This window comes from Leiobunum rupestre, chromosome 1 (assembly GCF_980474605.1).
Source record: "Leiobunum rupestre chromosome 1, qqLeiRupe1.1.hap1, whole genome shotgun sequence".
Classification (NCBI taxonomy): Eukaryota; Metazoa; Arthropoda; class Arachnida; order Opiliones; family Sclerosomatidae; genus Leiobunum; species Leiobunum rupestre.
In genome coordinates this window covers 81628104-81654312 of record NC_143384.1, presented here as the reverse complement: position 1 = coordinate 81654312, position 26209 = coordinate 81628104, and the positions used below count along the sequence as shown (strand labels likewise).

General features: G+C 33.4%; 2 protein-coding genes and 1 long non-coding RNA gene across 3 annotated transcripts in view; 1 reads left to right on the top strand and 2 right to left on the bottom strand.

Annotated features, from left to right (window-relative positions):
- Nucleotides 1–10039, top strand: part of Tsr1 (Tsr1 ribosome assembly factor) — a 42994-nt gene extending 32955 nt beyond the window's left edge. Inside the window, exons 13-19 of the mRNA XM_090154605.1 lie at nt 1079–1220; nt 2359–2410; nt 3712–3926; nt 4967–5069; nt 5135–5275; nt 6765–6839; nt 9880–10039. Coding sequence (XP_090010731.1) covers nt 1079–1220; nt 2359–2410; nt 3712–3926; nt 4967–5069; nt 5135–5275; nt 6765–6839; nt 9880–10019 — 868 coding nt within the window. The 3' untranslated portion in view covers nt 10020–10039. The remainder of the gene's footprint in view (nt 1–1078; nt 1221–2358; nt 2411–3711; nt 3927–4966; nt 5070–5134; nt 5276–6764; nt 6840–9879) is intronic.
- Nucleotides 10040–12473: 2434 nt separating this feature from the next.
- LOC149967499 (uncharacterized) lies at nt 12474–14811 on the bottom strand. The gene is made up of 3 exons (XM_090172675.1): nt 14657–14811; nt 13280–13937; nt 12474–13197 (listed from the first exon to the last, which is right to left on the bottom strand). The coding sequence occupies exons 2-3, from the start codon at nt 13897–13899 to the stop codon at nt 13170–13172; spliced, it is 648 nt and encodes a 215-aa protein (XP_090028801.1). The 5' UTR covers nt 13900–13937; nt 14657–14811; the 3' UTR covers nt 12474–13169.
- A 5001-nt stretch (nt 14812–19812) lies between these two features.
- LOC149967498 (uncharacterized) lies at nt 19813–21193 on the bottom strand. The gene is made up of 4 exons (XR_016480461.1): nt 21121–21193; nt 20965–21050; nt 20523–20867; nt 19813–20459 (listed from the first exon to the last, which is right to left on the bottom strand). It is a non-coding gene; the product is annotated as an uncharacterized LOC149967498 (long non-coding RNA).
- Nucleotides 21194–26209: the final 5016 nt, after the last annotated feature.

Sequence of the window (26209 nt, the reverse complement as noted above, 5' to 3'; positions counted from 1 at the left end):
GTGCCCAACAAAGTTGAACTTTATTGTGCAACCCAAGAGTGCAGAGGAGATCTAAGCAGCTAAAAACCAGTTTAGAAAGAATACTATACTGGCTGAGAGCTCTAAGAGCAGCCTGGCTATCTGAATAAATCTGGATAACCTTCCCATGATACCCCTGATGTAAACAGTAAGCAACACAGGAGCAAATGGCAAAAATTTCAGCCTGGAATACACTAGTGTGTATCCCTAGGCTTTCATAAAAGCCAAAATTATTAGTAAGGCAATACATCCCCGCACCAGTGCCATAGTGGGTCTTAGACCCATCAGTGAACCAGACGATCTCTCCTCTGGTACCGAGGGTGGAGTGACTCCACTCCGCACGGCTAGGGAAGTTGACCTCAAAAGGTTTACTAAAGTGGAGTTTAGTAACCATCAGATCAGAACCCATTGTTAAAATCGGCATCTGATTGGAAATATCTCGGAAGAGCTTGGTGTGGCTATGCTCCCAATTATTAGCCTTCCACCAGGCATTTTGGTTAAGCCTATAGGCACCTAAAAGGGCAGCTTCCTCAATAAAAAGGTGGAGACAAGATAAGCTAACTGATAAAAGTAAATTATCCATTAATTATCCAGGAAAAGAGTTATTAATTGTATATAAATCAATAAAATCAAAAAAAATCCGATTTAAATCCAGAAAATCGATTCATCTAGTTTTTATTTATAAAATAAAAAGCAGGCTACATAGTTTTCGGTTTACTATGTCTTATTGCTGGAAGTTGGCTGGTTACTTGGCACATATGCAATTTAACCAGCCCACTTCCAGTGAAAAAAACAGACTATCTTGAAGTTAATTTTTCATTGCATCTCTGGACAAATTATTTTTACTATTTCATAATCTATAAAATTCCTTTGAAAAGTATATAAAATCTACCTTGAATAAAACAGTTTAAAACGTTATGAACAAATTTGTTTTTTTAAGTGGTTGTTTAGAACATGTTTTAATCATTTGGTTTAAACATTTTGTTTAAAGACAAATAATTATTAAATGATACTAGGCTGTGACCAATATTTTTTTAAACATTTCAATCTTTATCTTTAGATACAGAGGCTTGAAAAGTTTTAATTCTTCGCCATGGGATCCAAAAGAAAATTTGCCACTGGATTATGCAAGGATATTTCAATTTGATAATTTCAATCGAACCAGAAAAAGGGTTTTGAACGAAGCAAAAGATGGAGTTTTGGTTTGTACTTTTTAATTTGGTTTTATTTTATCATTACCATTATTTTCCTTAATTTAGCTTTCTTCTAATATCACTCACATTGTTAGTTTATGGAACACTATTTTAGCATTGAAGCTACTTTGAGTTTCCGTATTAAATAACGATATATTTAATAAAGATAAAATTAAACAAACTTTATTGAGGAATAAATATCTAAATGAAATTGAAACTTGTTTAGTTGCTGACAGACAAGTCTATAAAAAAAGAATGACAGGCCAACTTCTTACTGATGTCCTTAGATAAGTTAAAATGTTCTCCATAATTTGTTTAGTTTCTTAAGTAATTCTTGTTTTTAGTGGGTTAAAAAAGAGCAAATGAGGTATGAAAGTTCTTGATATGGGCTATTTAAGGCTTTTGACTATTATTCTTGGAGAAGTATTCCCTTACCAAAAATACAAGTTGTTTAGGAACTTGGTTTTAAGTTTGTATTTGAGACAAATACCAACTAAAAACTTACTTAAAATGTTACTTAATAAAGACCACTTAAAGCCAACTTAAAGAAAAAGGCATTTTCCCACCAACTTAAAAAATATGTAATTTTCTGACCACTAAAAGCAACTAAATACCAACTTAAAGAAAAAGGCATTTTCCCACCAACTTAACTAGTTTACTGAAATATGCTGACCACTTAAAACCAACTTAATATCAACACCAACTAAAAACCAACTTATTTTTTGGTAAGGGAAGCCAACTTAAAACCAACTCTGATTTTGCTTAATGGAGGCAACTTAGAGGCAACTTGAAACTTGCTTAATAAAGACTACTTAAAGCTAACTTGAAACCAACTTAAAAATATGTAATTTTCTGACTACAAAAAAATAATTATTTTCCAGCCAACCCCTTTAACTAGTTTCTTGAAATATGCTGGCAACTTGAGCCTACTTGAAACCAACTCAATATCAACTAAAATGTGTAAACCAACTTAATATACACTAAAAACCAACTTATTTTTGGTAATTAGGCTTATACTCAGCCTATTTGTTACTGTCCTACTGAATGTTCTCTATTTTCTGAGGTATAATTTTGAATTTTGGAACGATTTTGCTTCTGGCATTATCGAAACTTATGTTATTTAGTCATTTTTATTATTTTATTACAGCCTGGCTGGTATGTTACATTGCACTTGATGAATGTTCCAAAACAAGTAAATGGTAAGATTAATTCATCTTTATAAAGATTTGTAACCATCTAATTCTAATGTTAAAATGAATTTGTGCTTTTGCTAATCTCAGAAAAACAGAATATATGTACTTTATCGTAAATAAATAAAATATATATATATATGTAGTATGTATATATATATATTAATATTCATGCTCTAGGTTGCCCTGACCAAAAAATAAGTTGGCTAAAAACCACTTAAAAAAACTATTCGTCGCCGTTAAAACAAAACCACGTATCTTTTCTTTGGCGTTTTTGAGAAAAATGGATTTTTAATTTTGCAGGGACTTCTGAAATCACGTCTTAGGTTTTTACACGCGAGTTAATTTTATAGTTAAATAATTTCGTTTCAATATTGAATTTATGAGGATTTTAATTTAAAAATATTTTGCTAAAGGGGAATTTTTAGAGATACGTGGTCTCGCGTCATGTAGTGAGATAGGAGCTGACAATAAGCAAGATACGTGCTTTTGCATGAAATGCGTTGTGGATATCAAAGATACGTTTAAATGTTTTCTCGATTTAAAAAAAGAAATTAAAAATAATAGGTTGCAATTGAATTTCTTTTTTAAATCGAGAAAACATTTAAACGTATCTTTGATATCCACAACGCATTTCATGCAAAAGCATGTATCTTGCTTATTGTCAGCTCCTATCTCACTACATGACGCGAGACCACGTATCTCTAAAAATTCCCCTTTAGCAAAATATTTTTAAATTAAAATCCTCATAAATTCAATATTGAAACTAAATTATTTAACTATAAAATTAACTCGCGTGTAAAAACCTAAGACGTGATTTCAGAAGTCCCTGCAAAATTAAAAATCCATTTTTCTCAAAAACGCCAAAGAAAAGATACGTGGTTTTGTTTTAACGGCAACGTATTATTTAAACTTGATTTTAAGTTTGTATTTGGGACAAATGCATACTTAAAAATAACTTAAATCATCTTTAATAACCAACTTATTTCTAACTTAACCAAAATCAATCCCTTACATTTAACTACTTAAAACCAATTTAAAAATGTGTAATTTTCTGACTACTAAAAACCAACTATTTTTAAATTTAAAAATAGAATTATTTTCTTACCAACTGAAAAACAACTTATTACCCCTTTAACTAGTAACTTGAAATATGCTGACAACTTGAGCCAACTTAACACCAAGTTAATATTAACTAATGATGTGTATGCAAACTAAATACAAAACAGTTATTTTTTGGTTTGGGTGTGGCCTTATTTTCCAAGACTAAAATTGTTATTAATAGCCAAGAGTATGGTCTCCATTTTCAGATGATCTAACTAGTACTGACCGGATTAATCCTTTAGTCATTTATGGGCTGTTACCTCATGAGCAAAAAATGTCTGTGATGAACGTTATATTAAAGAGGCACCCAACATGTTTAGAGCCTATAAAATCTAAGGACAAACTGATTTTCCATGTGGGTTTTCGAAGATTTGCTGTTAATCCAATATTTTCTTCTCACACGAATGGGAATAAGCATAAGGTAATTATAAAATAAATTAATATATATATATATTATCGGCTTTACCCATATCGGTGCATCCTTAGTAAAATCAAAGGTTTGACCATTTGTCATGAACTGACCTATGTTGCTATGATTTAATGTGGCAATTATAAACTAAAATTAGCATTTAAACAAAGGAAAAGAGCAGTAAACATTGTTAAAACAAAGAATATAGACCCCAGGAATCGAAAGAAAAACCGTTAATGTCTCGGCTTAGAGTTGACGGGATTGCTTCCAGCTAGGAGAATCAATAGAACCGGAAATAAGCCCGTCAACCTAGGTTTGCCTTTGGAGGCTAGAGACAAGCAAATTATACTAGATGGAGCTGCATTCTTGGGGTCTAAATTCTTTGGTTAAAACTAGAAAAACACTAGGCTGTAAAAAATCTATTATTCTCAACCAGTTAATTTTTTTATAAATATAAGTTTATTATGTTTCTAAAATTTTATTTAGTGCTTAATTATATATTACCAGGAAACTATATATGTATACTTAGAATATATCTATCGATTTTAGAAGACGTGGAGCAAAAAGAAAATGAAGGAATGAAAATTAATTTTAAGAAAATTCTGTAGTTTCTTATGTGAATCATCAAGGTCCACGTACCCTTACCCAAAAATAAGTGGTCTAGGAAATACTTTAAGTTGGTATTTGTTCCAAACACCAACTTAAAACGAACTAAATACTAACTTAAAACCTACTTAAAACCAATTTACAAATAATATGTAATTTTCTGACAACTAAAAACCAACTAATTACCAACTTAAAGAAAAAAGTATCTTCCCATCAACTTAATAACAACTTATTACCCCTTTAACTAGTTTATTGAAATATTCTGACCACTTGAGCCTACTTAAAATCAACTTAACGTCAACTAAAATGTGTATACCAACTAAAATTCAACTTATTTTTTGGTAAAGGTCTTCCTTAGACATTCCAAGTGTATACATATATAATTTCCTGATATTACCTTTATCTTGAAGTAGTATAAAATGTTACTTTTACTGCGTATTTTCTAGTATGAACGTTTTATGCGGACAGATGTACCTGTTGTAGCCACATTCTTTGCTCCAATAATGTTCCCACCTGCTCCAGTAGTTGTGTTCAAGGCTAATATTGATGGTATGTTTATTAATAGGTAGGATAAGTAAAGATACTAAAAAAGATTAAAAATAAATTCTAAACAGGTTCGCAACAACTTGTAGCTACTGGATCAGTATTAAGTATTAATCCAGACAGAACTGTAGTGAAGAAAGTGGTTCTAAGTGGTCATCCTTATAAAATTAACAAGAGATCTGTAGTGGTCAGATATATGTTCTTCAATAGAGGTAAGATTTCATCATGGAGGATTGTGAAATATTTGAATGTTTTTAAGCTAAAAGTTATTAATCTACTAGTGTATTATATTAGAAGAATTAAATTTAAAACCACAACTGTATTGGTTGTGGTTTTTAATTTCATTCTTATTTGAATGTTTGTTAGAGAGGGAATTATGAAAGAGCTCTAAATCGTAAGTGGTGCAACACATGAAATAACTCCATTCTAGCTTCTTATTTTTTATTTAGATTTCACTTTGTTTAATTTCATGTTCTGCACACATTATCACTTATTTTGTTCAAACCCAGAAAATATTTTGGCAAGCGATTCTCATTGGTCTTGGGACCCACATAGAGTAATATCCTCCATTTTATGTATTTTTGGTTTGTGTAAAAATAAGGTGGGTACAATTGTTCAGCAGGTTGAGGTCCTCTTGTTCTCGATCCTTTCCTTGGATGGTACTAATGTATAATACTTTTTTTTAATAAACATTGCTGTTATTGTTAGATTTAGTTTAATTTACCCTCTTCTCGAAGAATAACATGGTGCCAAAACCCTTACCAAAAACTAAGTGGTCTAGGAACAAATACCAACTTAAAACCAACTAAATACCAACTTAAAACCTACTTAAAACCAACTTACAAATAATATGTAATTTTCTGACCCCTAAAAACCAACTAATTACCAACTTAAAGAAAAAAGTATTTTCCCATCAACTTAATAACAACTTATTACCCCTTTAACTAGTTTATTGAAATAATCTGACCACTTGAGCCTACTTAAAACCAACTTAACGTCAACTAAAATTTGTATACCAACTAAAATACAACTTATTTTTTTGTAAGGGAAACTAGCTGAACTTAGGTTATTAAGGAGTCTTTAACAGTTGGTAATTAATCAAAGTCATAAAGATTAAGAGAAACTGAAATATTAGCGGCGATAAGGGAAAACAAGAACTACGTCAGTTTGTAACAAATCACATGAAGGAAACTTTGTACACCATATACTACAAGAGTTATATCCAGTTTTATTCGCCCTTGTTTAAGCTTTAGGCTGTAAAAACATTTAACCACCTTCAGAAATAAGTTATAAATGCAAATGGAATTTTGTCTATCTATAACTACTAAATTGTTGCAATTAGCCTTGAGTTGCTCCAACATACTCGACAGACAAGTAAAACATGTAGTTGCTTTATTGAAAATTCAACTGATTGACTCTTTTGCTGTAATAGAAAGAAACCAAATTCCAATTGCACTTATTATTCCATTTACAAAGTCTTTCAAACAGTGGCGTAGCAGTGCGGTGGGGCCTCGAGCTTAGGGGGGGCCCCACTAACCATAATAAAATTAAATAGGAGGGCCTCATAGATATTTTTGCGGGGGGGGGGGCTCTGAGTTCTCAGCTACGCCACTGCTTTCAAATTGAACCTTTTATTTGTGCATCTTCATTTTATACCAAATTGAATCGTATACTAACATTTCCTTGAAAATTATTATTTAGATGATATTACGTGGTTTAAGCCTGTTGAATTAACTACGAAGTATGGAAGAAGAGGACATATTCAAGAACCTCTTGGTACATAATTTTATTCCTCTTGCTAAAAAGTATTTTAATTATGAATTTTACTAGGCAAGATATTAGTTATAATCAGGGTTGACATGGAACCAGCCATACCAGCTATAACCACCTTGCTAAAACCGGTTATAGCTACGATAAAATCCATATTTTCTTGGCTTTTTTAAAAAATTAAAATTTTACAATATTTTTCTAAAATAATAGCTTTTATTTAGTTTAGTTTTTGTTTCACATTTAAACGAATTGGGGAGTTCAAATTCTCTTTGGCTGGCGCGTCATTAACAAAAACTAAGTTATTTGGCTTACTTTTAGTTTCTAAATTACAACAATAACAGCAGACAATTTCCTACTTATAAAGTGAGTGACATAAGTAAAAGTCTACGCTGTTTATATTGTAACCGGCTACCTTTTTCTATTTTCTAGAAAAATAATCGAAACAACCGATAGCGCTCGTTTACATATAGTTTTACGGCTCTCGAATAATTGTCTAGGCTTATCGTAATTGACTAAGGCGAACGGGTTACAATAAATAAATCTTTTATTTAGGATAATTCTTAACAAAAATTAATTACACTCACAATATAATCAAGTCCATCAATTTCCAACTTGGCATACAGACTTTGACTATACATTGTTTTCTAAGTTGAATTATTATAAATTAATATTTTTTCCGCCGCACTCCTATCCAAGTCCTGACTCCGTGCTTTCTCGTCTCTCTTTCGCACATGGGGAACGAACCTTTATATTCGGTCAGACTGACGTCATAAACAAAAATTAAACTCTGGTTATAATATTATAAAAGTTTAACAACTTTTGATGAAAACTAGGCTTTTATTAAGGGAATATACACAATGCATCACCCAAGTCTTACTAAGACTACCTGACAAAACAATTAAAAAAAAAATAAAAGCATGTAACACCAAAAACTGCACATTCAAAGCATGACAACCACGGCGAAAAATAATGTATACCACTATTCAAAAACTGTCTTTTGTTCATTTATACTATTTAGACTATGGTTGGCATAATTACGATAGAAACATCATTGATTGAAAGTTATTAGTAAGTGGCATTTGCTGAGGTCTTTCTGATGTTGTTGATGTTCTTTGAATCCATCTCACTCTCTAATGGAGAGCATATTGCAAACTTTGCTTCGTAGGACATACAAGAGATCAAGAAAATGATTTTGAGACCCCACTTCAGACCTTTGCTTTAATAGGCCAGTAGACATGACCATACGAACCAAGCTAGTTCTATGAGTAGTATTTTTGGTCAATTTAGCATTTTGGCTTGGTAAGGAGCTATTCGCAACCGAAACGAGTCTAGGTGGTGTAACAGCAATAGCTTATCCGAAACAGCGCCTATGATCTTGTCTGCTACAGACAAATTAAAAAGTCATAAAAAAGTTTTTTCTTAAATAAACTTATCAAAATATAGGCAAACAATGCAAAAAATGATATTAAAAGCAAAGTATTTACAAAGTCAAATTTAATAATAACTTAGAAATAGTTTTATACTTTGCATAGGAAATATACTTATGTCTAGTCCAGTGAAAAAATTCCCCTTCATCCGTTGTCTGCTAAAAATAGTTGTTTTACTTTCGTTTTTAAGATGTTCATGTGTGCGTGTTTCTTTGGGTCATAAGAAATGATACTAAGTCTTGCCAATTCACATTAGATCTAACAATAACGATGAGGACAAACTAATAGCGTCTGCGTTAGCCACTACCTATGTAGGTTTCAATAGCTAATTAAAAGGGCGTAGCAATAGTTTTCGGTCGCGAATAAACTTGGAGAGGAAAAGTTATTACCGTACAATTGTAGTAAAATCTAGCACTGTGTTTGAAAAATTTATTAGTGTAGATGTTGGAAATGCTCCCAATCTCTCAATCAAATGCAGTTGGGGATAATAAGTTTTGCGGTTGATCTCACAGTAGCAGATTTTTTGGCTGAACTGTAAAGACTTTGTTACGGGAAACAGAAAACCTGTTAAGAGTGCACTGCAGATTTTGGTTAGAAAAACTTTTGCCAAGAAGTCTCATATTGATAGCCTTGTTGTAAAAAGGAAAATCTTACATGGCTGTAGAAACTGGGATGGGAAGAATTTGTTGAAAAAAGATATTCCCCAATGTTGGTTTTTTACATTAATGCATAGTTGGGAGTTCTTGCTTTGTTGACCAATAGTGGCTGTCACTGTTATTGCTTCAAGATTTTAACTAAGCACAAATATTTTGATAATTTAGTAGAATTTACTTTTGTTACCTGTTTTAAAACCAAAGTCTATTACATATTTTTTTATTCCATTATTTTTTTCCAAGAGCATTTAAAGCTTAATTATTCAAAAAAATATTTAAAATAGTTTTAATCAAACTTTAATTATAGTGATTTCTATTTAGGAATACAAAGTTTTTCAGAAGTACACACACCAGTTTTTTTGCTTATCACCTGAACTGGCGCCATTTTGATTGAAACATGATGTATTATATTACAGAATAGTAAAAATACATTACAAAATGGCATCCTCCATTCATTTGCAGCCATAACACACGCATAATAGTTGGTCTAGCACTTAACTCAAAACAAATTTCAGTTTTCTCAATTCTATTCTCCAAAATTCCTTCTACATATGATGCCATCATTTAAACAGGGGACATAAAATATTGTCAGCATTTGAAAACGTTTTATTTCACTATGGATCTTACGGTGATCCCACCCCAGAAAGTCTGGGATCCTCAGGTTTTTTTTACCTTTTCTAGAGCTGGGTTTTCCAAAAAGTCAAGTTTCCTATCATCTCATATTCTTTCAAAAAAATTTAAGAAAATAGAAAATTTATAATTAAGTTATAAAGATTTAAATTATTTGATTTTTTTAAAAAAAAAAATAAATTTTAGTAAACCTCTGACCTGGGTTTTTTCTCTTCATAACTAAAATCTCGCCTCATACTATCCCTATATTTAGCTCAAATTTTTTTATAATTACAATAAGTTTTTGTTGCTCTAGTTGTGAATAATGATCATTTAACAAGTATTTCATTTTTGTAGGTACACATGGGCATATGAAATGCAAATTTGAAGCTCAGCTAAAATCTCAAGATACGGTTTTTATGAATTTATACAAGAGAGTATTTCCTAAATGGAGTTATGATGAGTGTGTTCCTAGGCCTAAAAATACCTATTGTTAATAAAAGCTGAACATAAAAAATTTAAAAAATCACTTGGAGTGTATTAAATTGCTGTTTTGGCTATCTTGAACAATAGCCCCACCACTTTTTAGTTCCACCTTACCAACGTACTTATTAAGGGGAACTTAATGGTGCAAAAATTATTAGCTGCAAATAATTAATTTTAAAGATGTACGAACCGAATGGTTCAGGGTGTAGAATTCACTCGCCGGTTTTTGCCATTTTGAAAATCAGACTTTATTTGTTGGGAGTGTTAATGGACCCCATTATTCATGAAATATGCTGCTGTAGTAGACGTGGGGTCTAAGGATTAAAATGAGGGAGCCCAAAACAAAGCGTTTGATAAAGTATTATAATGACAGATAGGAAAGAAACATTTCTCAAACCGTATTCATTTCCCGCTAACCACGTCCGATACCGGTCTTCGCATAGTTCCGTAAGTTCTAAAGATTCTAATTCTGTTAATTCTGACAACAAGGAGAGTGATAAGCGTTATTTAACGCAATATACGTATAATAATAGTCTTTAATCAGTGTGAAATCAACGATCTGACCAAGGATCCGTTAAAATTAATCGAGGGGCTGCAAAATGTCAACCTAATTGCGAAAGATGTAATGTGTCCCAAGTGCGACAAGAACCACCGACAAGTACGTTTAGCGTTGCAATAAAAGACAAAGTGCCGAAACAAAAGGAGTCCATCAGCTGTCAAACCTAAGTTTTAATTCGGAAAAATTAATTTTTTTCAAGCCACCACCTTGATTTGCGGGAAATTCTTTTAATGGGGTACTTTTACGTTTGCAACTTCGGTCTGCAGCGCCAAATTGTTGCAACAAACTGTTTAAGAAAAATCTGTCTCAGTTTAATAATTATTGCCGAGAAGTAGCTGTGCAGGAGGTTTTACTTACTAATCAACAAATTTCGCTAGTTTTTTTGTTAATGCGAAACATTATTTTTGGGCATTAATACTTAAGGAGATATAGTTAATTGGGGTTTATATATGCACCCATGATTATAAAGAACGGGGCCCCCAGTGCTTGAGCGAAGCAAGTGTGCGGCACCATCAGGCACCAATGTAAAGTCTTTGGGCAATTTTTAATTAACTTTTTAAATAATGCTTGCGGGGAACAATTTTTTCACCATTGAAATCTCCTTAAGTTTTTTAACTTGGGTCGAGAAAGGGGTACAAAGGGAGTGGCGGGGCTATTGTTCCAATTAACATATTAGGCATATTAAAAATTGGGTTTGATTAAAGGATGCGAGTTAATTAGTATTAAAAATTTTCGTCCTATTTTTATATTGTAATAAAATTATGAGAAATTAAATAGTTCAATGAAAACTAGTCTACTAAGAAAAATTTGTTTGTTTTCTGGCCCAATTCTTAAATGAGGTTTCCAATGAGACTTGCATCTCGCAAACATGACTTTGAATTTCATTATTTATCAATGCAAGCTTGAACCTACATCCTGCCGAAGAGTTGGCTTCAGTTTTTACCAAGGATCGAACAGACCCACGGCCTCGACGATGACTTGAGAAACCCGTAGTTTTTTTTAAATTTCAAGCTTGAATAATTGTTTTCTTAAGATTTTTACAGAAAAAATCATAACTCAAGTCTATGATGAGAGTGGATAGTCACTTAAGTACTTAAGCAATTAGGTGTACAAATTGCACTTAATTACAAGAATTAAATCACTAGTTAGGTACACAAAATATTTATCAGTGACTACCCTCATGAACATTTATCTCAAAGAAAGAAATTAACTTATAAGTATCATAAAAGAAAATAATATTTTAACCTAGTTTTCATTATTTTAACAATTATTTTTGTAGCCCCAAAGGAAATACTCCACCTAAATCTTGCCACGTTTACCACTTACCATTGCCTTAGACAACCTATCTTTAGTTTGGATTGCCTCTAATTAAGAAATTTGAAAATCAATAAACTATGACGTCTCAAAACTCTGAGCCGGCATTCTCGACAAAGACTTGAGCGGAGCGTGGGCGCTACGATAATCGTGAATTACGGAGTTGTCGAAGAGTTGTATAACTTTAGTAATGATAATAAAACGTAATTAGCATAAAAGCAATAAGAAGTGTATTTTTTTGAACCAACTTAAAAACAAGCAGAAGTCCACTCTTTATTTTTCGCTCCCCTCCTCTCTTTTCTTGTCCCCCCCCCTCTCTCGCGGCGAAGGTCTCCCTCTCTTCTGGACATTACCGCGAATTTCCCTCTCTCTTCTCCGTCTCGTTCAGAGTCCCTTTCTCTTCTCCCCAAGTGCGACACACACACACACAGCCAACTTTCCCATTGAAGTCACCACAGTGAGAGCTCCACTCACTCGCTTTGCTCGTTCGCTCCGCTCAATTACTTATTTTTACATTGAACTAACATTGTGGAATTTAGAAATTTTTTAACATAGAAAACCAAAATTTTGAATTCAATGATATTTATTGGCACATGGACATATAGTAAATTGTAGACTTACATTAACATTCTATTTCATATCCCCAATCACATAATGACATGGGCACTTTTCATCACCCCAGAGTAAATTATTCAAGACTAGATTACATAATTTTTGACTGACGATTCACTTTGGTATAAAATGTCAAAATTACAGAAATATTTGTTAGTCAGTAGCCACAAATTTTCCAAAAGGGGGCAGAATTTGTGAATATGTAGTACAGGCAACGCTATGCCCGAAGGAAAGTTCACACGAAACCAACCCCCTTTGTCTATGCCACTGTTGTAAGTTAATTAAAACCGCTGTGCCAAGAAAAAACCACCTTTCTGTTGAACTCTTTTCTAAACCTGGCTTGTGAATAATGGGTTTAATTGTGGAAGAGGAATATATTTTGTACTTGGAAACATCTTGTTAGATATTTGGATTTGTCTTGGCACAACCAAGTTACTATTATCTAAACATAGGTAACTTCTATTGCCATATTTTTTCAAACATTATCAATATTTCTTATGACATCACATGTATGAGTATCAATAAGCAAAGTATCATCTACTGCATTATAAATAATTTCTATTGTTTAGGTGACAGTTAACAGTACAAGTTTAGTGTCTTCAACGAAGTACGTAGCTTCCTCTGTTTCCAGCTTGTGTTGAACTAATGAGATCCGAGCAATTACTTCTTTGTGGTTTCAATTTAAGTGACTGTTTCTACCAAACCTAATTTTTAATCAGTATTAAATTCAAAATACAAGAATACTGGTTAATAAAACACAATTCACTTTTTATTCGTGCTAAATACCTGTTGTTACATAAGGAATTTTCCTTGAGAAACTTTGAGGTGGCTTTACTGTGAGTTAGCTTATGCTTCTCCAAATGGGTTTTTTGTCGGAAAGCGGAAGAACACTGATTGCATTTGAATGGTCTTTGATTTGTGTGGCTTAATTTATGCCTTTGCAAACTGAATTTATGTTTAAAACGTGCTAAACACTGATCACATGTAAAAGTTTTATTCATAGGTTTATTTAAAGGCATTTCCTTTTCCTTGGCAGATCTCTTTTTGCTTTTCTCTCGGAGCTTAATTACTAAATTATGACCTTGCATGAAATCATTGAACAATGGTACATCATTCTTGACAAATGTTACATCATTTTCATTATATTTGTAAGATGATGAAGAGCTTATGTTATCAGTATAAACTTCCATACTGCATTTGGTTGTATGAGTTTTTGCATGCTTATCCAAATGCGATTTCTGTCTGAAATTGGCAGGGCACTCATTACAAGTAAATGGTTTCAATTCCGTATGGCAAAGCTCGTGCCTTTGTAAGTTTCCTTTACGATTAAAGGAGGCTTTGCATTGACTGCATTTATGAATTCTGCTTGCAAAGTGTTCTAAGTAGAATTTTGAGTTGAATGGCATTCCAAATACATCACAGTTAAAATTCTTTTCCTTTTTTCCTAAATTTAGAACAATGAAAGTTATAATTGTGCAAATAATATAGTATCAAAAACTCAAATTTCCTCCTCCATTTAACATTTTTCCCCATGTAATATGAAATCTGAACCCCCATTCCCTACACTTTAAAGAAGCCAATATTGAGCATGAGAAAAATATCCATAAAGGTGTTGATGATATCAAAAGTGACAATTACCAAAAGTGTGTCAATCAGACCTATTCCTTAATGAATGTTATGAGCGAAATACAAGTTTAGAGGGGAGAAGGGAAAGTATGCCTTGGGGAGAGAACGAAGTTAAAACCAACAAATAACACCTCGTAGTGAGGAATGGAGGAACTAAGTAGCACTGGTCAAAGTTAGTGTATTTTTGATTTTTCGTCGACAATAAATAGTCTTTTATGTGGTCCATCTCAAGTCAAGCATTCATTAAACCTTTAGCATACAAAAGTACACGGATTGTCACACTTTTGGTAATTATGTAACTTCTGGTGATATGCAGTGAAAATTACTAAAATTGTCTCGTTTGTTAATTCAAGTCGAACGATTTAATTAAACAAAGGTAACAATTTCCCATGGTAATCTAATGATTTCTCAAATTTCCCAAGCAAATTAATTAGGTGATTAGTCATGGCGAGCATCACCAACACCATGTGTCATTCCCAAAATAAAGTGGTGGATTTTATATACAAAATCTAAAGTCTACAACTATTATTTACTTACCTGGTTCTGCAAGAGTTTTAGCATTCTAGGGCTGCCAATTGTATTTGAAAAGCTTTCAGAAATTATTTTATGCTAAGATGTAATAGAATTCTGCCAAAAAAAAGAGAAATTTTATAAGATATCTTCAATGGGCCTTATTCGTATTGATATCAAACGTAGGGTTTTTTAAAGCTAAATGAAGGGACAATGGTGAAGCAGAGTTAGCAGACGCTATTTTAGCCGGGTTGCCATGATATTTTCAGTCTAATTTATTTCTTATTTCATGTCAAAAATATATCGCACCCAGGTTTTCACTTCACATTTTAAGTGATTTTCTAATTAAATTTTCTTGATAAATTTTCTTGATGTAAACTATTTATGAATTCTGAGATCACTGCTAATTATAAAAATAGGTAAATTATTTTAGCCACGTTTACTATTCCTCCGTTTGAACCATTGAGTTGGGAATATTAATCTAGAGGTCCAATCAAAACGTCGGATTTCAGTATTTCGCGAAACAATTTTTTAAAAATAAGAATACTGTCGTCTGCTCCCATCGGCGTCCCAAATCAAAGAGTATAAAAACTACGTAACCTAGAGATATAATGACGGTCGAAAGCAGTAAAGGAAGTTGTAGCAACCGGGGGGGAAGGCACTCAGTGAATTTGCACTTCAAATTTCGGTACCGCAGCGCCACTACGGCAGTTTTAAGTGGCAATCATTTTGATTTAGTTCAACATTCTTGAAAATTCCTTAAGGACTTGGCTACCTTTAGGACTTGGCAACGGTAGAGAACAAACGCCTTATTCTTCGCTTTTTGAAAATAAACACCGAAACAACGAATCCACAAATTCTAACTAAAAAAATCACGACACAGTAACCAATTACTGTCACTTTTTTGAATTGACAGATATTAGACAATTAAATATCCAAAATGCCAAATTTAGCACCTCCGCAACACCGTAACTGCCATTTTTCTCCGGTATTATTATTTATTGTACTAAAAACTGCCGTAGTGGCGCTGCGGTACCGAAATTTGAAGTGCAAATTCACTGAGTGCCTTCCCCCCCGGTTGCTACAACTTCCTTTACTGCTTTCGACCGTCATTATATCTCTAGGTTACATAGTTTTTATACTCTTTGCCCAAATGACGAGAAAAAGTTATCATTCTACCCGTGGCGCCGTCTATCTCTCAATGGTTCGTTCAAATAAGACGCGTTTTCAAGCAAAAAGATTTTTTTTCTTCAAAATAATAGATGGCGCCACGGGTCATATGATAACGTTTTCTCGTCATTTTAGAGCAGACGGCACATTCGTATTTTTCAAAAACTTGTTTCGCGGGGAGCAGATTTGATTGTATCTCTAGATTAATATTCCCAACTCAATGGTTTGAACCATTGAGTTGGGAATATTAATCTAGAGGTCCAATCAAAACGTCGGATTTCAGTATTTCGCGAAACAAGTTTTTAAAAATAAGAATACTGTCGTCTGCTCCCATCGGCGTCCCAAATGACGAGAAAACGTTATCATTCTACCCGTGGCGCCGTTTATCTCTCAATGGTTCGTTCAAATAAGACGCGTTTTCAAGCAAAAAGATTTTTTTCTTCAAAATAATGGATGACGCCACGGGTCATATGATAACGTTTGCTCGTCATTTTAGAGCAGACGGCACATTCGTATTTTTCAAAAACCTTGTTTCGCGGGGAGCAGATTTGATTGGATCTCTAGATTAATATTCCCAACTCAAGGGTTTGAACCCATAGAAATCGGATAACAAACTAGAACGATTTTTGAAATTTTGTCGCGTGGTCCGTGTCCGATTAGAACTTTTAAAGAACCGTGCCTTTGGCCCATGCTTTTCGTTTGGCTGGCAACGAAAGTTACGCCATCGGCACCACACTAATGAACTAGTGAACATCGCCTAAGATCAGAGAGGGTAAAGTCGCTTCGCTACTGAGAGGAGTCTCTCGTTCAAAAATCCGTATTTATTTTTTGCCGCGAAAATGCCCATAGAATCCGAACGTTTGATGGCGCTGCAAGAGTATCCTAGCGCGCGATTCAATAGGGGGTTTTTTTTCGCCTGTTCTGGGTTTTTTGAGCAGGTTAAAAAGTGTAGCCATATGACGTCATTTTACTACAATTCTGTCTTGACGAAAAAAACGAGTTGGAGTAGAAAGGGGAGTAGTTAAAGGTTAAAGGTTTTTTATAAAAAGTTTCCCATCATATTTTCGTGAAACGAAATTTAAGCAGACGACAAAACTAGATTACTCCCTCTACACCTCCTTTCGAGGAGGAGTAAAAAGTGTAACCCTAATACTCCGGAACAAGCGAACAAAATTCGGGACAGGGTAAATCTTACCCCGAGAACAGGCGAATAAAACGTTTTAGGGTAAAAACCTTACACTTTTTGTCCCCGGACAAGCGAAAAAAAACCACCTAGTATTCAGTTTAGGACGACGCAAAAATTGATTAGTTTTTAATTTACATTTTAAGTAGTTTTTAAATGTTTTAAATATGCCTGGACCATCGTGTTCCGCCGTAAATTGTTCTAATACGAAAAATAAGAATTCTCGATTATCATTTTTCAAGTTTCCAAGGGAAAAAGAACGGTGAATACGTGTTTTTTACATAGGTTTATTTTTACTTTAACTTTCTTATTGAAATTTCAGTTCCCTATCATAGTTGAATAATGTAAAAAACGAGAAACTGACAAATAAAACAACGGAATACCTACACTTTAGCCATAGGTTTTGCTCTAATCATTTCACTGACGATAGTTTTATGAATATTAAAATTAAAAATAGTCTAATACCATCAGCTGTGCCAACAATATTTTATGAACACTACTCATTTTCCAGTACAGTTAGTGAAGGTAAAGAAAAACATCTAAGGGCTCTTAATGTCGTTTAAAAAATTTAATGACAATTAATATACTAAAATGTATAGCATATCCATACGCCACATATGAACATGTGTTGGAAGAAAGCGCGTTGGTCACAAACGCATCACAACCAATTTCAGAGGAAAACACACTTAATGTTCTAGATGAACATAATTACACTTTGTCCAACAGTATTTCATGCGAAAATTCAGAAAATGGTAATTGAAATTTGAAACTGTCTATCTCAATAATAAATAATTTTAATAAATTACATTACTTTAGTTGTTAATCACAATGGTAAAAGAACTTTAAATTTAAACACGCAATTGTCATCATCTTCTAAACACATTCGAACAGAGCATATGCAATTAAATTGAGAGTCCAAATCTACTTAAACAAAATGTCCTTAGCTATATATCAGGATATTTAATCCATCGGTTTTTCAAACCACCAATGCTCCTCTTGCCTCAGCCAACTCAAAAAGAGCGATCCAATTATTGATCCTATAAATGTGCTCTTCTTCTTCAAGTTTTTCAAAACAACAAAGACTTCTTTTGGTAGCCTTATAGTACCTACTGACAATTTTTTAAAGATTATTACAGAAACAAATGAGGTATTTGATACTAGCTTTAAACTACTATCTCACATGACAAATGTCAAAGAGCGTATGGAAAAATTTATTACACGTCGAATTGACAAGACTTGGTTTCAAGCTTCAATAGATTCAACATGTCCGACTGTATTTCAAAACATGATAAGTTTCTTCGTTGAGTTTTACATACACAATGCCCTGAAAAAACAAGATCTCAATCATGATTACAAAAAGACACAGAAAAGACTGGGCAGGAAATTGATGAAGATACCTCATATTCGTCTTTTTTTAACTACTTCGAAGCTTTATCTTATATATTTATTTCTTATTTATTTTCATCAAGTTATTTGATCTTATTTCATTTCCAATATATTAATTTCTATTGTTATTGTTGTTAGGCCTTGGCTATTTATGTTTCCCATTATTTTAGGCTGTTAAAAAGAATTGACACTTCAATATTCAAATATAATATTTAAAAATAATTAGTTGTACTTACTTGCGTCATAAATTCACATGAAACAACCATTTCACATTTTATTTAAATTTTTTAGCATCAGAATTCAGAAAATAATCGGTGCCACCTTGGATTAATAATATGTAACCGCGTTTGAAATTTACCACCCAGCTAACTCTTGTTATTTCTGCAATAAATCGCTTGAAAATGAAGCTATTGTGAAGGTTTTATGAGAGAAAATGACGAGAAAGTCGGAATAATGGGTCACTTCAATTTAAGTTCATATTGACTGCCGTAAGGATTAAATCAACAACACGGTAAGACCAGTATCAATGCTTTCAAAAGAAAACACGATACCGATGAGACTGTTCGACATGTAGAACGCGAGCGATTCAAACGTATAATAAATTGTATTTAATACTTTAAATTAGTATATACATTGTGTATTATTTCAACGCTAAATGTAGACCTCAGAGCCAGCAAGAATATACTTGGTTAATACCTTATATAATCCTTTAGCAAAGACAGTTTCTCTAAACAAAAGTACATCTAATTTTAACAGAAGCAAACTGAAAACCTACTATTAACCAAAACTAAGTATAAATAGTTAGGCCTAAGCAACCAATGTAAAATTCCCAAACAAATAGTGAAGAAAAATTTAACTTTTGGATATGAGCTAGCTAGGTAATATATAATTGCATAACATTAGCTTAAGTTAAAAGGAATCACCTATGGACTGCATTGTAAAGGATGATAAAATTAGCGAATAAGTAGCTTACAAGAGTGTCAGAATCAGATAGCAAAGGCTAAGCCTAAGCCTTCCTAACTAGCCCTAAATACAGTAAACTATTTTTAATAATAAAGATAAGTTACAACAATTATTTACAAGATAATATATCATCTCGTAAAATAACAAAGAAATGCTGTATTTACCTTTCGAAAAATATGAATCCGAAAACCGCATTCTGGATAGTTGCAGCAGAGAGTGTAAAGATTATGAGAGGCGTCTCTCTTTCAAAAAAGCGTACTAACTTTTTTTTCCTCAATAATGTCCACTACTACCGTAAGCGCGTGCGTTTCGATGTTAGGTTTAAAAGAGACGCAAGAACTTTCCAGATTTTTAATGCTAGTTTTACAAGGTTTTTAAATAATTTAGTATGTCTGGGGTATATTGTTCCGTTTTAAATTGTAAAATATCGAAAACAAGAAATCCTTGTTTATATTTTTTTAAGTTTCCAAAGGAAAAAGACTGGTAAATTCGCATTTTCATTAGATAGGCTTATTGGCATATTAACTTAATATAAATTTTAGTTCTATTTTGTGGCTGAAAAATGTAAATAATGATGGGCTTACAAATAAAACTACGGAATATTTACACGTTAACCATAGAATTTGCGCGAATCATTTCATTGATGCCAGTTTCATGAATATTAGAACTAAAAATAGACTCACACCATCCGCTGTGCCAACAATTTTCAGTTTTAAAGACTCTACAACATTGGAAATTTCAGAAAATGGTAATTTCAATTCAAGCTTTGCTACTCCTCTGGGAAGATCTAAAGGATAATTTTGGTTTTAAGTTTTTATTATCGGACAGGATTAGCCAATCTTTTGTAGATAATTAATTTTCTTGGATCTATAAGACAGAAAGGAGGCAACCGTGATCATCCCAATCCACAACAATTTCGAGCTGCATACCGGGCTACCTCTGTGAATAATCTCTTGAAACCACCGGATTCTAATTGCATTGATGATTTTAAACATTGACACTTTTAAAACTGCAGCTCCAGAACCGGATGAAGATTTCTCCAATTTTGAAAATCTTGTAGTCTCGCAAAGCCAGGGGCAATGTTCCGATGAAGACTTAGAATTTTGTAATTCTATTGAAAGTCCAAACCTGCTAAAACAAAATGTTCTTAGTTACATTTCAGGATATCTAATTCACCGCTGCTACTCAAACCTTCAATGCTCTTCTTGCATAAGTCAACTCAAAAAAGACAATCCAATTGTTGACCCAACAAATCTGCTCTTTTACTTTAAAGCTTTCAAAACAGCAAAGAATTCTTCTTTCGGCAGCCTCATCGTACCAACTGATAGTTTCTTCAAATTTGTAATGGAGACAAATGAAGTATTTGACACCAGTTTTAATCTTTTATCGCACATGACAAATATTAAAGGACGTTTGGAGAGATTCATCATTCAAAGAATTGACAAGAAATATTTTAAAGCTAATGAAGATTCTCCATGTGCAACTGCATACCAAAACATGATATCTTTTTTCATAGAATTCTGCATACATAGTTCCCTTAAAAAACAAGATATCAACCATGAATACATGAAAACCCAGAAAAGATAGATAGGAAACTGTTAAAAATACAACATTAATCAGAATCTCATTTTACCAACTTCAATGTTTCCTCGTATTATTTTTTATACCGCTCTGTTCTCGTTAAGCCTCGGCCATTTCATAAAATTTCCAATGAATTTCCTTGGTTAATCAAACAAATTAATTCTTTTAGTATCAAAATATTATAAATAGTCCGCTTTTTTGTACTTACGTTTCTTTATTTTTCATGGAATTGAATTTTATTAATTTTAAATTAAAATTAGCATAATTCAACTATGTTTAACAGTCATGAAAAATACTTTCCGGATGTTTACAAAATTAAAAAAAAATCCAGTAGCGACATCGTGTGTCGGATAGTATCGTAACCTCTCCTATGGGCGCGCGCTCTCAAAATCTTGTACGAAATTTTAACGTTACAGGAATAGGAAGAGACGCCTCTCATAATCTTTACACTCTCTGGTTGCAGCCTTCTCTCGCTTTGTACTTACAGCTAAAACCGTTAAAGGAAGTGGAAAAGACCACTAATGAATCAACAACACCTGTAAATGGTTATTTGCATCAGTGCCTACGTTATTCACAAAGTAGACCTGATCACTAGATAAAATAAGCTTCGTACGCGCGGCGTTTGTTTGCGAAATTGACATTGGTCGCATCTGCTTAACTATTTATAATACTTAAAATTGTTAGTTTATAGTAGGTTTTCAGTTTGCTTCTGTTTTTGTTTAGAGAAACTGTCTTTGCTAAAGGATTATACATGTATTAACCAAGTATATTCTTGATGGCTCTGAGGTCTACATTTAGTGTTGAAATTTTGCCCAGATCATTAACACCGCTTATTTCAAACTCTCAAGTTTCCAAACCGTTAGGCTTAAGTCTACTGAGCGTTATGGTTAATGCACCCATGGGCGCTGGAATAGGGGGTACATTGTTCCCCACCAATTTTGCAATTTGTTTTAATGTGTTTCTTATACTACCCTTGTGATTTTTTATGTAGTTTGTACACCCCTGAAAAACAAACCTACTGAATGCACCGCTGACTAGGATGTTTTTTTTCCTGTACAGATGAATAGTATGGGTCGCATAGGATGGTAATTGAACTGATATACTGGCGTGATTTGCACAAAGGCATTAACGACCAAAACGTCATTTTAAGAAAAACTCAGTTTTGTTGCTTTTTTTTATCAATGAAAAACTTTCCTTCAGAATTTTCTGGAAAATATCCTATCTAGTAGTATTTTTTCTGCTCTTTTTAAATTTATAGTTCCTGATTGAAACTAGCGGTTCCTTTATCCCGCTTTTTTAAGTTAAATTCCGATGTGCATGGTATTTTTTGAGTTTTAAATGTTCACAAAGGCAATCATGCTTTTGCGCAAATTATTTAAAGGTAATCTCATATTACTTAAATTATTCGCACAAAAGCATTTAATGCTGATTGGATAAACCCATAAAATGCTTTTGTGCTAAGTAAAGGATGGCGCTTAATGCCTATTTGCGAAGTAGTTCCGTGAAAGTACCGAAATAATGCTTTTGTGACAAGCGTATATCTTAAAACCTAAGAGGGCTAGAAACAAACTAATTTCAGATTCAGAATCAGCACCACCAACTTACCCAGATAAAACTAAAACATCAAAATGGCAAAAATGGTCGTTAATGCCTTTGTGCAAATCACGGCAGTGTAGTAGACCAAAAAGAGAGTTCAGGAAAGTTAGGTACATTAAGAATATGTTTTGGCAGAGTATTCTTACCCTCTATTCTCGTACTTTGTTGTGAAGTTAGTCCACATTGATTTTTCTTGATACTGTTGCACACAGATGATGGCTGTGTTTTGTTGTGTTATTAAAGGGGCTGGTAAGTGGGGTTTTGAATAACGTCATCCGTGACGTCATTAACGAAATTTGGCGCGTAGAACTACTTTTTCTCAAGTTCACGAAGACGTAAACAGGCACCGCTGTGTTGGGATTTTTGTATGACTAAATCCAGCGTGGTCTTGGTTAGTGTTAGCTGAGCTCGTAGGAAGTTTTCAAATTTCATTAATCCTTATTGAGATTTAGTTTAGTAAACAACAAATGTTTAACGAAAACTTCATTTGAGCGATAAGGTCTTTTGATAGTAGTGTGTTCGTAATTTTTTAAATTATTATTTGCGAATTTCATCGAATTTGGTAAAAAAACGCTAGATGAATCGAAGCCAATTTCTAAGGGCCTGGGTTTCATTGGAGCATTTTGACAAACGTTGGTACTCAACCACAGTTCTTTTGCCTTTTCCCACTTATCTAATTCACCAACAAGAGATATTTTCGTATCATCACGTTTCCGTTTTTTATTTGAATTAAACTCGTTCATTATAAATAAATAAATATTAAAGTACTAGAACCAAAACCACGTCCACAAAGGCCCGAATATCTTAGCTCGCGTATGAATACCTCTCACTAGTCTCTCTCGGGTCGCTAATCACTATTTTCAAAACATCTCCGTCAGAGCCAAATTCCTCAAGCGGTGAAAAAAAGAAAATAAAGCAGGGTCCAAATTTTTTTGGAGATACCACGTCACTAGACGATTTCAAAACCCCACTTTCCAGCCCCTTTAAAAAGCAGATAATCTTTAGGTATAAAATATGTGATAGTATAAACTCTTAGGTAAACAATATCGCTACCTGAGAGCAAGACTTGAGATACGTGACTTTTGAAACAAATTCAAAATAAGAATCCTTAAGTGTTTTTAAAATTAAAGTGGCTAAGTACATAATTTTCAATATATATTTTAACTTTTTTATCAATTTTCACTATTAGATTATCTCGCTTGCCAATACTGTATTAACAAGAATGTATTGAAGTGACTAAGAATATTGGACTACAGGATTCTGATTCCCATCCTCGCAGCCTTTGTAGCTTAAATTCGTCTGCTTTCCCATTCACGTTTGCTATATGGTATGACCTTCAATGCGCCTTAAATGCAGACGAACTTTCTCCACAAAAGCTGTGAGGTACCAGGGGTTAATGCTATGCTGAAATATTCTTAGTAACTTCAATACATTCTTGGTATTAATGATACCAGGAAACTATACACTTGGAATGTTTAAGGTTCCATTGGGACGGTGATACGAAAGCGTGTCGAGAAAGAGCCGCCTTAACTACGTCAAGTGTAAGACGTAACACGACATTTCAAATTCATTGGCTCGAGGTTTGACGCGAAAATAATGCGTCGTCATGGTAACAAATAGGCGATCTTCCCGCGCAAAAAAGGCTTATAAAACAATGGATTTAAAAACCTCAATTGACGGCTTTTAAAATTCATTTTGCGCGTGAAAATACCTCTACATGTTATGGTCAAAAAAGGACGCAAAGAAGGCTGTGTGCGCAAGACACGTACCTTTAGTGTCGCGCGCTAAAACGTCATTTCAAAATCCGTCAATTTGTTATCGTACTTAATATTTTGAAGTAATTATTATGTTATTCACGAAAGTAGTGTAGTGATACCTAATTTCTGGTATTTGTATGGTTATAAAAGATATAATCAGGTAAGCTAATAATATAATAACCATAACTAGGCTTAATGACGATTTTTCATCCATTCATCGAATTAGGGTAGCGACGCGCGAGAGCTTTTCTCGTGAGTTTTCCCGCTTTAAGACACGCCCGTCTCTACGAGCTTCACCGCGGCCGTAAAAATCTTCCTTGGACATTCCAAGTGTATACCTATATAGTTTCCGATATTACTCAATCTCATGACTTAAGAGCAACATTTTATATTTATATTTTTAATTCATTTTAATTTAAAGAAACAACTATAATATGTTCAATATCTTTTATTATATTCCTTTGATTTATTTTTAGTATAGAAAAGGTATCGAATCAATAATATTTACAAAAATAATATTTAATATCAAGCAAAAATTAATTAATTAATTACAGGCACTGCCAAATCTTGAAAAATATGTGAAAGTGTAGTTTTATCACGCTTCAATAATTATTTTAAAAAAAATCAGATTAAAAATAGAGCCTTTGGTCATCTTCAAAACGAGTGGGGCACATAGCAAAAGCATGCTTGAATCCCAATCCAAGGCCAACAAAGAAGGAGTATAAAAGGGCAGATAAGATCAAATTCGAAAAAGTCAATCAAGTCAATCAGCTTGGGGAATAAAGTTCAGCATTAAAAGAATATTATGTACTAGTATACAACATAATATTTGAGGACCCAGGTGAAGAAGCACCTCCACCGGAGATTGTTCACTTAGAGGTCAAAGGCAAAAGTATTCAATTCGAGTTGGACAATGGTTCAGGTCATGCCATGATGACGGAAGATGAATTTCAGTCACTTCCAGATAAACCGGAGGTTCAACCTATTGCGAAGAAACTCCGATCCTATTCGGAACATCCAGTCAATATATTCAAACGTACAAGGGAAGATCTGCACAATTACCAATACTCTTAGTCAAAGAAAGTGGTCCAAACCTTTGTGGTCGGAAGTGGTTGTACTCCTCATTGAAGATACTACCATCTGTCAAATTTCTCAATCACCTAGACCCAAAGCAACCTATTACTCTCAATCAAGTTCTGGAAAAGAATGAAAAGTTATTTTCACCAGGTCTGGGAAAACTAGAAGGCGTCAAGGTTCACCTTCATGTCAAAAGAGATGCCATTCCGAAGTTTTGCAAGGCAAGAACTTTACCTTTTCATATGAAGGACAAGGTAGAAGCCGAGTTGGGGCGCATGGTAAAGGAAGGAATAATCAAGAGTGTGCCTTTCTCTCAGTTCGCTTCACCCATAGTACCGGTCCTGAAAAGCAATGGAGAAGTTCGAATATGTGGGGATTTCAAAACCACAGACAATCCCGTTTCCAAGATCTGAAGATATCTTTACCAAGTTGTCTGTTTGCACTGTATTCACTTGCCTGGATATGCGAGAAGCCTATAACCAGTTGGTTTTGGATGATAAATCGAAGCACATTACAGTCATCAACACTACCAAGGGACTCTTTGAATATTTGCGAATGCCAACTGGAATCTCATCATCATCTGCACTCTTCCAGAGACACATTGAGATGTTGTTGAGTGCAGACCTGGGCAAAATTGCGAGTGAAATTCAACCATCCACTCTCACTCTAGAATGAGAGTGAAAAAATTTAAATATCTTCATTCTCACAATAGAATGAGAGTGAAAAAAAATTAAATATCTTCATTCTCACAATAGAATGAGAGTGAAAAATATTAAAAAATTTCACTCTCACTCTAGAATGAGAGTGAATAAAATTAAACATCTTTACTCCACTAGAGAATGAGATTGGAAAAAATTGTTAATTTTA

Coding starts and splice junctions, on each gene's coding strand:
- LOC149967499 (XM_090172675.1), bottom strand. CDS start 13,899: ATGCCATTCAACTCAAAATTCTACTTAGAACACTTTGCAAGCAGAATT. Junction 13,198..13,279: donor AATTCCTTATGTAACAACAG/GTATTTAGCACG, acceptor ATTAAAAATTAG/GTTTGGTAGAAACAGTCACT.